The sequence below is a fragment of the Streptopelia decaocto genome (genome assembly GCF_964273445.1).
Source record: "Streptopelia decaocto genome assembly, chromosome: 1".
Taxonomy (NCBI): Eukaryota; Metazoa; Chordata; class Aves; order Columbiformes; family Columbidae; genus Streptopelia; species Streptopelia decaocto.
In genome coordinates this window covers 86,197,433-86,209,898 of record NC_138663.1, presented here as the reverse complement: position 1 = coordinate 86,209,898, position 12,466 = coordinate 86,197,433, and the positions used below count along the sequence as shown (strand labels likewise).

At 44.2% G+C, this 12,466-nt stretch overlaps 1 protein-coding gene across 1 annotated transcript; it reads left to right on the top strand.

The window, feature by feature from the left end:
- Positions 1-1,378: 1,378 nt before the first annotated feature.
- Positions 1,379-11,844, top strand: LOC309441711 (3 beta-hydroxysteroid dehydrogenase/Delta 5-->4-isomerase-like; the record flags this gene model as incomplete). The annotated part of the gene is made up of 3 exons (XM_082056666.1): positions 1,379-1,544; positions 7,542-7,706; positions 11,030-11,844. Exons 1-3 carry the CDS (start codon positions 1,391-1,393, stop codon positions 11,842-11,844), a joined length of 1,134 nt encoding a protein of 377 aa, XP_081912792.1. The 5' UTR covers positions 1,379-1,390.
- Positions 11,845-12,466: the final 622 nt, after the last annotated feature.

Here is a 12,466-nt window from a genome sequence, read left to right as displayed (position 1 = left end):
CAAAAGTTTGTCATCAGTGTCAGCTGGAAACCCTTTTCTCCTTGAACAGAAATGGTTGTGCTTTCCTGTTGCCACTTTGCAACTGTGCTTTAAAAAGTAACAATGTGATGGTGCTGCTTCTATAACTTTGCTTCAGGACTTACTTTAATGAGTGAACAAAATTCGTGACCACGGAATAAAACGGAGTTCAGGAGTTAGTTGCACAAATGCAGGTAAAGCATTTTTAGAGATCCATTCCAGCTGTGTCTAAAATCAGTGATCTTCTTTCCAGCTATTTCAGCCTAATTAGTTGTGTTGCCGGGCTTCTTCATAACTTCCTTCTCACTTAAGGCAGCTACCTGTTTATCATCTTGCTTCAGCTAGGAAGTCTGACTATCCCTGTTTGAGAGAGAAAATACAGCTCCAGTCAGCACGTCCTGACAGTGCCCAAAGACCTCGGAAGGCAGTGCAGGTATTATTAATGCCTAAGCCCTGGCCTGGTGTTGCACTAGAAAATAGTTTCCTTAGGACTACAGTGAAACCCAAGGGAGAAATACCTGGGCATTTTCCCTGTATATTGGACATGTAAAAAGTAATAACACAAGAAAGGCACAAAGAGCCTGTTACACCTTTATTTTAACCAGGTATTCTCACACCAGATATTTCTCTCACAGCTTTAATTTAACTTTAATGGTACATTAGACCATTTCATCACTTCAAATACCTCAGGTATACTGGAGGAATACAAAATTCCAGAGATTAGTTTTCCATTTTCATATTAAAACTGCATTACGCAAACAAGCGTAATTCTACAGAGAATTATCAGCATGAGGGTTTACCCTCTGAGGATTTAGGCATTTTCAGGCAGGGGCTCAGACCTCACCACACCCAGAGCCTTCCTCATCAATGAGAGGGGAGGGGTGGAAGCACCATATTCGTTTGCAGCAAAGGAGGCACACGAGAGGGAGGAGAAGCAAAAGGACCGAGGTGGTGCTGATCAGTATATAAATACAGGCAAATCTCCCTCACAGTCTTTTGAGTATTAGAGAGGTGGAACCAAGGATTGAGGCAGACTTTTGTGCGGTTTGTTTAGCATTGAAGTTGGTTTTGAGCATTTTCAGATTTGCTAATTTCTTTAATTTGTAATAGCTTGCAAATAGCTTTTTCTTTGCATGGAACAATTCTTAGGTCATTTTTGAATAGCTAGCGACAGTAAGATATGCTTTAAAAACTTTTGTTTAATGTAGGGGTTAGAGTTTCTTTTCCATTACTCTCTCTTTCTGGTAACACACTTTGATTTGTAAAGACTCCAGAGGTTGACATCATGTGCTCATTTCCTCAGGTAGGAGGTGAACCAGCCAGTCTGAGCTCCAGGGAAAGCTAGTTCACCGCTGAGGAGCAAGCCAGAGCAATGTCCTTGGCTGGGGTAAGCTGTCTGGTGACAGGAGCGGGAGGATTTCTTGGCCAGAGGATTGTCCGCTTGCTGTTGGAAGAAGAGGAGGCGCTGGCTGAGATCCGACTGCTGGACAAAGCCTTTAGCAATGAAGCACTCGGGAGGTTTGGAAGTAAGTACCATCTTGTGAGGACGATGTATTGTGGGTATACATGATGTTGTCTCAGCTGGAGAGTATGCAAGACTTTACCTTCCACCCAAACGAGCTTTGCAGAGAGAGGTTTTACTTCAAGGAAGTCTTGCTTTTTCCCTCCCTGTCCCTCCAGTGTAGAAATCAGATGTAAAATGTAAAAGCAAGAGTTTTCTTCGCCAGACCCTGAGGCTTCTCTAGATTGTAAGAGAGACATATATGCTGTTAGTGCAATGAATAGGTTGTTTCAGCCTGCCTTCTATTACATCAAAACCCACAGAGCAAAATTAGTGCAAAAATCTCACACTTCTGCTGAGGGGAAGGGAAATGCAATCATCGCTGTACTGGAGGCAGGGGAGCAGTGTAACCCAGAGCGTACTGTCCTGTGCTCTGATGTGCAGGACTATAAGGCAGTGGCAAAGTTGTGGGTTGTGTTAACAGTTTTCTTCAACCTGTGATTAGTTTGGCTAATTGTGATCTGCTGGCTGAGAGCTGTGATGAGGCATCTTACAATTTATTATTATTATTATTATTATTATTATTATTATTATTATTGCCTTTTTTTTGCTCTGCACAGAAGAGACAGGACCCATTTGCAAAGGGCAAGTCGGGACTCTGGCTTCTTGAAAGGACTTTAGGCAGCACAAATGAGTGATATGCCCAGTGTCAGGAACAATCTGTGGTGGGGAAAGCAGTTCAGAGTATTGTATTTTAAATGTCCCTTTTCCTGGAGCACATCTATAAAAAGACACATAGCAACCTAAATTCAATCAAGTTCTTAAGTGCTTACATCACAGACATTTACTTGACAATTCTTTCCTCGATCACATCTTAACCTCAAGGCTATTCTTCCTCTATCCAGGGAAGTATATGGGAATCGTTATGGAATATCCCCATACGACTTGCTAAAGAGCCACAGTCTTTCTATAGGGTGTTTAAGTCTCATCAAAGAAGAGTAACAGTGCACCATAAACCTGGTGCAAATTGCACAAGCCTTTAGGATGGTTTTATACAAGTATCACTTCCTCCTCATTAAATCTCATTCAGCATGCTACTGAGGTTTTGCTGGATGCCCTTGGGCCTTGCAGCCCCCTTTCCTGCTCTGATTTCCCCGCAGTTCCCCCAGTGCCAAAGCCTGTAGCTGCAGCAGGCTGTGGCTCTTGCAGCAGCAGGACTGTGTGTGGTTTAGGAGCATCTGTGTTGCTTCAGGCCAGGAGAGCTTTGTGGGGATAATGGAGAGTCCTGGGGAGTGAAAACGATTGTTTGTGTGAGCAGAGTCTTGGCTGGGCTGCGGTAAAGGTTTTACTGCTCCTTTTTTTGTTAACGGGAAAGTTCTGTGCCCTGTTAAGCTCTATGCCCTCTTTCCTTACACTCCCTCCTTCCTCTGCTGAACACTGCCCAGATGCTCCCTCTCCCTGCAGAGTTCCTGCTGCCTATCTGACCACCACAGGAGGAAGGGAAAAATCAGTTTTCAGAGCTTTTTATGCCTTGCAAACAGGTAGTAGGAACAACAGGCTGGCATTTCAGAAGTGTTTGAACTGCCTCGAGACCCTGCACTTTGCCTGTCAGTCCCCCTGTCTGTATCAGCCTCTATAGGTAGATCTCTTCAGAGGTTCACAGGTCTTTCCTAAAAAAAAAATTTCTTTCATCCTTTGAAGAAGACAAGAATGGCAATCAGTAATAGTTGGATATGCTGTATTTACAAAAATGAGGCAGCTTCTCTCTAGTACATGCAAGAAGCTCAGCTATGAGCCACATCCAGGTGTTGCTTGCAGATTGCTTCAGTCCTTCCTCACTTTGCTGCCTTAACCCTGCTGCTTAAGAGGATCCAGAGCAAGAAAAAGAGCAAGCCTATTGTCAGGGCTCCCAGCCTTGAAGTCTGAATAGCTGCATCTGTCAGTTTATCTGTGCATTACACATATGGAGAAGAACCCCCAGCCTTTTGTACTTCTTGATGCCCAAAGACTTGTCATTTCTGACCAGAGTACAATGAAAGCCAATGCTTTCAGGACTACCTGAAATATCTTCCTGCCATTCCCTTTGAAGCCCTTCTCTAATAGAGTGGCTCCCATTCCAAATGCAGAACTGCTGCAAAAACTGTGGGGTCTTCTGACCTGCATTATTTTTGCTGCAGAGACTTTTACTTGCTGGCACATGCTGTTTGGATTTCTTGAACCACCAGGAGCAGAGCTGAGGTGTTTTCTTTCTCACTGAGCTCTTGAGCACCTTTTACTTGCAATATCTTTGCAGAGTCAGGGCTGTGGGGAGCAAGACATAAGAGTATGTGCAAGTTACATCTCTTTGTTCCAGGAGACACTCAGGGACACTCCTCTTTTGTCCGAGCAAGTTTCCTGCTGAGACCTCGACCATAACACTCAGTCTGCCTAGAACAGTGACATTTGTGGTCTTCCACAGCCCTAGGGAGTCCAGGATAAATCAATGTCAAGTGCTGTGAGCTGGAGTCTGCCCAGTTACAATGTGGTTGAGAATAAACATCACATTGAACATGGTAGTTTAGTGCTTTGGGTTTGCTACCTCCCATCTCCACTTCAAATTTATCTTTTTGCCTTTCCTGTGCTTCCACTTATGCAATTCTTTCTGTTTGTTTTATTCTTATTACACTGGCACTTGTGGAAAAGTTGGAAATTACCAGGTTGTTCTCAAGAGGATTTCTCACTATTTCAAAGCATTGACTCCCCCTTGACAAATCCCTCTGTACATCTTCCCCCCTCAAACCTCATTGCATGTAATTTTTCAGAGACAGACATTCATGGATTGTGTGATGCTTGAGCACTGAATGTTTCTGCACAATAGACCCAGTACTGCTCCAAAGTAGAAGGAAAGTAAAGGGAGAAGGAATGTGGGGTGTTTTTCCCAGGACTTTTGCTTGGCGAGGCTCCTGCTCTGGGAAACTTCCTTCTGGCTTTTTGCTCAACATCACAGACATTCATTTGGCTTTGTCACTCCATTCAAAACAGAAAGGCAGAGTAGCAACAGAATATCCCAGCAGCTGAAATGGGAACAGATTAAACACCTCAGCTTTCCTGTGCCAAAGAAGCAAATAAATTGCTTTACCCTCTACAAATGAGAATAAGACACAATTTTTAATTTTCTTTTATGAATACACAAAGTAGACCATTTTAATGAACCATCCAGTTAACCAGGACAGTGAAGATCGCTGAGGAGCGCCTTTCCCCACCATACACCCCACAGCCTTTAGGAGCTCTATAAAAGAGCATTAAGTAATTCAAACTACTGAAGTCTCACAGATGTTATTGTTTGCTTGAACTTTAAATGACACATAGAAAAGAGAAAGACAGTTTAGGGCAAATAGTCTGACTGGATTGCTGAGTCGGACACTGCTCACAACAGGACACTGAATTTTAGTGAGTAGTGGTATTTCCAAGCAAAAACTACCCTGTAATGTTTTTACCCTGTAAAAACTCCCTGCAAGCAGGGAGCATTGCTTACAGCTCAGAGGACACAGAAACCTTTGGGGAAGCAGAAGCAGCTTTCCTGGTGAATAGGTACTTTCTCATAATCACTGCATGCAAAAATTGAGAGCTGAGTTGACTTTATCCTCTTTCTCTCCCTTCCACTTGACATCCACATGTTTTTTTGACTCCTGGGCAATGCTTTGTGCAGATGGAAATCAAGTTTCTCTCTGCTGTCCATCTCAGACTGAAACCACTGTCAGTCATTTCTTCTCTCTCAGCTTTCAAGTTCATCTGTAGCTTTTCTCTTCCCTCAGAAAAAAACAAGATCAATGTGCTGATTCCTGACATCTGCCTGATGCTCACAGAGTCAACAAGGGCCATCTTGTACTTGCCAGAGCAACTTCTACTGGCTAAAGTGGAATGGAAAAGCAGCTTTCCTATCTCATATTACTCACACTTCTTAAACTGCAAGCCCAAACAATGCACAAAGCAGATAGACAGCAGCTTTCTAGTGACTGGTACCAACTGTTCCTGTGATCAGCTTTAAAAGGGACAGCTTTCTTCTCTGTTTCTCCTGAAAACTTTGATTTGCATGTGTAAAAACTTCCTTTTTTCCTAACTCCTGCCCAGGCACAGTTACCACTCTGAAGGGGTCACATTTCAGAATTTACATTGTGAAAACCTTGTATTTCAGTCCTTTGGTTCATTGCAACCCCACAGTCTTACTCGTGGAGAACATGAACCTAAGGGCTGTACAAAGATTAATGTTTATTAGAGCAAATCTAACTGCCAGGTGCTTAATAAAAAGCCAGGCTTCATAGTCGGACACTTTTGCGCCCATACAAGTAGAGGTCAGTGTAAACCTTCTGGAAACAGAGCCCTAGGAAATTAATGCACTCTGTAAAATAAAAGAGCAGAAGCTAGCATGTGGCAGTGACTGTGCTGAGAGGGCAGTAATTCTAGATTTAGTAACAGTTTTGTAAATGTTTCACAAATCTCACGTCTCTGACCCACTGACTATGATGAAAAAAAAGCCCCTCAAGCCTGTTACATCAGAATAATTGTTAAATTGATACAGTATTACACTCCAGCGAGCTACAGAAATAATCAGATAAAACCATTTTAAAATATATTCCCATTCAGTTCCAGATCCCAGCAGCTGTCCCTCTTAGTCTTTCTCCATTACAGACATGGGATGAAATACTACCTGCTTTGGAGCTGTTGAAAAAGCACTAGGATACACTAGAATTCAGTCATGGCTGAGGCTAAAACCTCTGTAAATTAATCAGGTTCTTCTCTTATCTAAAATAAGCATTTGGTGATGCCGGAAGAAGACAGAGGACCTGCCTGCACTGCAGAGTCCCTTCCCAGTAGTTGTGCCTGGGGAGCCCCCTAGTGCAGCCACAGCAGAGTCCCTTGCTGTAAGGACACCACCTCCTTAAAAAAGCTGTAAGTCATGCTGAAAAAGTCATCTCCTCTCCCATGGCATAGCTGCAGTCAAGCCAGCAGACTTCCCAGGAGAGCAGCACCACCTCAGAGTATAAATTTCTCCAGGTTATCATCCTGAGCTGGTGCAATTTTGTTAGTATAGTTCTGGGCTATATAACGGATGATTCTGCCTGGCAAAACTGAGGGGAAGGATGGCTCTGAGATATAGAGCTCCATCAGAGTCACATGCATTAGCTGCTGGGGATCGAGAGGGCTTAAAAAGCAGGAGTTAAAGCAAGTCAGGGCTGAGCTAGCTCAGGAAAGCGGCCTTGAGAGCTCAGATTTGGACCAAAAATATGTGCATACTAAAAATGGCCCCACAGCACAGATGCTGAAATGGAGCCAGAGCTGGGCTTAGAAGAGGCACGGTAAGTCCTGGCCGAGGTACATAAAAAAGATGTGTCAGAACTACAAGTAATTTATTGGAAGAGCTGCAATATGGGGAAGGTCAAGGGACAGAAAATAGGTGTGAACAGAGCTCTGTGCACACATGCTGTGGGTGGAGAGAGCTCATTCATCACCCTGAAGACAGGAGCAAGCAGTGCCTGGCTGTTCAGTATACTTGGGTTAACAGTTTTATAAATAGCCAGTCACCAGAACACGAATAGCTAAAGCTCCCCATCTGAACTTTAAAGTAGTCACACCTGAAAGGTGCTTTAGGCCCTGGCTAGTAGTGGGAAAGATTTCTCTTTAAAAACAAACAAACAAACAAACCCAAAACAAACAAAAACCCCAAACCAAACAAAAACAAAACAACAACAACAAAAAACAACCCACCCACAACAACAAAAAATGGTGTTGAATATTGGCTCCAAAAATACAGTAGGTAATGCAACATAGACTTCTATAACACTGTAATTAGTACTTGACAATATAGCTCTTGGAAAATGCCTTCTGTTTTGCCAGCCTTAAAATATCATTCCTGTGCCTGGGTTGGGCTGTCAGCACCTCTCAAGTGCAGCATCAGCTTCCTCACAGCCCTTCACCACTCCTTTCAGGACTCTTCTTAGGACACCGGTAAGGTCTTTTGCTTTGTTTTCTGCTGTCGTTGCAGAGTTCCAGGGTAAGACTGAGGTGAAAATCCTGGAAGGGGACATCCGAGATGTGATGTTCCTGCACCGTGCCTGTCAGGGGGTCTCCCTTGTCATCCACACGGCTTCCATCATTGACACCTTGGGCCTCACAAAGAAACAGCTGCTCTGGGAAGTCAATGTAACAGGTGAGCGAATGAAGCACCTTTCTCAAGCCCATGTCTACTATGTGCTGATCATCCCCTGCTCAGGAAAGGGAACACCTGGCCTGTATTTTTGAGCCAGATTAAATGGGATTTCTGCATCTTGTGTGGTCATACCAGTGACTGCAAAGCATGCACATGTGCAGCCCCATGCAGCTCTGTCACTCTCCACACCTGGCATGCACCTGTTTTCCACTACAGGGCACTGCAGGATAGTTTAGTCTTGCCACCATTCACACAGGCCCATCCTGAGATCTGCACAGGCTCTACCCTCAGTGGGGAGAGCCATAATCCCATGTTCAGAGGACATTTCTGGAAGCAATTCACTCCTGAAATCCCAAAGCGCATCTGAGGAAAACTGGCTCTTATTCTCTCTCCCCATGTAGCTTCACCACCTGTGTAGGTGTTTGAATTTTTACAAACACTGCAGGCTTTCGCCACAATTACAGCAAACTTGCACTACAGATGTCCCAGACCCTGTGGCTCTCTGCTTCCTGTTATTTTTCTTCCTCCTCTTCTCCTTTTCCTCCCATTTGCCATTATGTCTGTGTGTGCATGAATGCAGTTCAGACAAGCAGGTGCTCTCCCACTTTGAGTTTATCATTAAAAATCCCCCCACAAGCTCAAGGCCATGGGAGGGAGGGGTTTCAGCGACTTCTCACTCAGTGATGGGCTCTCCCTTTCTACTAGGGAGCCCCTGTTCTTCATGCAAAGATCAGATAACAGGCGAAGATTTTGGCTTAGTAATGGCCTGTGTGGCATCACCTGCCAGGAAATTTAAATATATTTCCTAAAAGAACAACTTCATCTCATCTCCCTCTGTGCCTTTCAGAGGATTGGTACTGCCTAACCTGCGTGCACACTGACCTCCCTGGCTATGTTGCAGTGCCTTGGTGAAGATTTGGGGAAGATGTTCTTACTTAAGTGAATAGTTTTCCTGGTTCTTTGTTCCTCTCCACCACAGATACAGGGCTTTTTGACAGAAAAAATAAGGAACATATTTCTACAGGCACCACTTTTACAAATATTGGCTGCTCACCAGGGTTCAGAGCAAGAGAGCGTTCTTTGTAGCTGAGTTCTCTCTCTTGTGCACCTTAAAAACAGTGGGATGGCATTTTGGTTGTTTTAGCCTAGCTCATTGCCTGTACATTCAGCTTCCAGACCCTTTCATTTCTGCTCAGTTAAAGCCAAAAATTGTCAGTTACCACAAATTAGAGCCCAGCGGGCAGCTCCTTAGGTCCCTGCCAGGAGGGAAAAGCAGAAAGGCAAGCTCCTGTAAACCTGTGCATTGGGTAGGATGAAAAATAAATATCCAGGGGTGGTGGTTCAGAAAGAGGAATTGTAAAGCTCTATCTTTATGACCATAGTCCTGCTACCATCTGTTTTTCACAGCAGAATGTGTTGCTTAGACCCTTTGGGAAAAAAACCCACCAACACAACAACAACAAAATACCACAACAAAAAAACAAACAACTATTAAAATCTCTCCAAAGCAGCAGGCTCTCTAGGACTGAGCTTGAGTCGGACCTACAGAGTATATTTAAGTCTTCCCCATTGTTGCTTTTGGCAGGTTTAGACTTCATAAACCTTTCAGATCCCCCGCCAGCAGAGCGTGTCTGCGGGTGAAATACGTTCCCTGGGCCAGTGAGGGTTGGATGATGACATTTGGCAGAATGAAAGCACACACCAGTCCTGCTCCGCCAGCAAACTGACCCTAAGGTCAGTCAGCAATTACTTCAGTCCTCTTCCCTATTTCCATCCATACCAAGACACTGCTACGTACTTCATAGACTTGCAGGATGAAATTTTGCTTCTCCTAGAAAACAGAACTTTTACAATCCAAATGTGTCAAGGAATCAGATGTGGATGTTCACAAACTGGAACAGAAGGAAACAAGTTAAACTTGCCACCATGCAGAGCTTTCCTCTGTCTCACATGCCACACAATGCCTCAGAGCAAAAATATTGTTTTAGAAAGGGAAGTAAATTTTTAGGAGAAAGGGAATTAAGAAAATAATATTAAATATAATCCAAACAAAAGTGCCTTAACAATATTCAGTTCAATAAGTCTTATCATTCCCCAGTCACTAATGGATCTATATTTTGCTGCCAGTATTTCTTGGTCCTCTGAATTCCCTTTATTCACTATATTCTCTTTAGCAATGCCAGCCTGCTCTGTGTTGTGCTGCCTTCAGTTGTTGTAACAGACTAAGCAGATGTGTTAGATCATTTATGTGTCTCACTGCTAGTGCTTGATTTTATCCCCTTGATTTTAGGCCATACCCTTCTGATCAGTCATTTTTGTTTAATGTTCCTTTGCCAAAGACATTTTCACATGTCTTTCAGCTGTATCTTCTGTTCCAAAGTCACCGTCTCTTTCACATATAACCTTTCTCATTACACCATGCACAACAAATAAGTTAAATTTTGCCTCAAAGCTCAGAAGAAAAGGAGTCTACTTGGAATTAAAATAACCCAATTTATTATTTTCCCCTTGAATGTGCTTTCCTAGCTTAACCCTCCTGGCTACTTGAAAGGCTTTAATCTTACCACTTTACCTTTGCTCTCCCTGACAAAATCATTATGATAGGATTTTAAAAGTAAGAATACCCATACTACTGCAAGCAAAAGCCAGAATATGCCAAAAAGGGAGGCATACATACATACATAAGCATTAGTTTGCTCACTGCACATTACTTCATGCTCCTTGACTACATGGTATCATGTATTGTTCTGACAGAAGACCTTTCCCTTCATGCCCTCCTCTGAAGGCAATTCAATAGTGCATAGATACCCACTGGGTGAAGCTGCTTTTGGAGCAAACCTCCTGGTCCCACATTAATTCTGTCCCTGCATAGTGAACCACCCAAGAGCATACTCAAGCCTGGAAAACAGGCTTCAGCATTCAAGATAGGTGGTACCTAATGTGAGGGGCAGCTTCTGAAGGTTCTCTGCCTTAGACGAGCCAATCCAACCAACAGGCCCAAGCCCCTGAATCTGTGGTTAGCATCCATGCTAACTGAAGCAAGAGCAAAATTTGACTCTTGACATAAAACCACCACAACACGCGATTAAGATCATGTCTTCATCTGTGTTTACCTCTGGTGGGTGCACTGACAGCACTTAAATACAGATGCAGAGCAGGTTCAGTTTGATTGAACACACTGTCCAGGTCAGAATAGAATTCCTCCAGCTGCAGAGTGGGAAGATCTGGCCAAGTTCAGGCCAGAGATGCTGTTTCTGAACTAAAAAGCCCACTTTTTCTTGCTTGGAGAGCTCTAGACTGACTTGCTTGTTTCTCTTTTGAAGGTACTCGGCTGCTGCTGGAGGCGTGTGTCCGCTGTAACGTCCAGCACTTCATATATACCAGTACTATAGAAGTGACAGGCCCAAACTGTAGAGGTGACCCAATTTTCAATGGTGATGAAGATACAGCTTACAAGAGTGATTCAAAATTTCCTTATGCTCAGAGTAAGAGGCTGGCAGAGGATTCTGTGCTGAAAGCAGATGGCCAAGTGTTAAAGGATGGTGGCACACTGATGACTTGTGCCCTGAGATCCATGTACATTTTTGGAGAAGGATGCCCGTTTCTTCTAGGCCATCTGGATAAGTGTCTGTTGAACAAAAATGTCTACCTGCGCTTCTCCAGGAAAGAGGCTCTGGTGAACCCCGTGTACGTGGGGAACATAGCCTGGGCACATGTGCAGGCAGCCAAAGCTCTGCAGGTCCCACAGAAAGCCAAGAACATCAGGGGGCAGTTCTACTACATCTCAGATGACACTCCTCATATGAGCTACGCAGATTTAAATTACGAGCTGACCAAGGACCTGGGGTTTGGAATTGAGCCCCAGCTCCCCATGCCTCTGACAATGTTGTATTACTTCTCGCTCCTGCTGGAGTTGGTGAGCTTCTTGCTCAGGCCCTTTGTCAGATACATCCCCTCCACCAACCGCCACCTGGTCACTCTACTGAACACCCCATTCACCTTCTCTTATAGAAAGGCGCAGAAGGATTTTGGCTACACGCCCCGCTACACCTGGGAAGAGGCCAGTCAGTGCACTGGTCAATGGATTGCCTCCATGGTCCCACAGAGAAGGCAGCACCTGAAAATCAAGGCTGCCTGAGTCTTAGCAGGAGCTGGGACCTGGCTAAACAAGTAGGGCCAGGAGCCAGAAGAGAGCTGGGTGAACAGCAGCAGCAGCAAACTACAAAGCATTTAAATGAAGACTTTGTGTAGGATACCCCTCACCACCCCCTGCCCCCTCCCAACCCAGAATAAATAGAAGCAAAACGTTGAGTACAGGCTGATCAGAGTAGCATTACCATGTAGTCCACATCCACCTTGTGCAGCACGAAGACACTATTTTAGTAAGACTCCACACACTCCCATGGTGTGAACACATCAGCCCTTCTTTTCACTCTACACCACCTTTAAGGCTTTTGTAAAGCTCAGGTCATCCTAGAACTACAATTATACTTTACAAATATGTGCTACTCAGCTATACCCCACTTGCTCAGCTCCTGCCAGCCCTACCAAACACGCAGCAGGTAGAAGCCACCTGATTGCAAAAGCTATTACAAATCTTGCTCACTTTTGGAAGAGCATTGTCCAGTTCCATGTGCCATTCATCATACAGTCAAACTTGAGAGCACGTTGGGGCACTGTGAGCCTTGTGAGGCCAAAAGTACAATGTAAGTGCAACACACTTTTAGTTGGGACACTGTGTGGAGGGAGAGAAGGGGGAG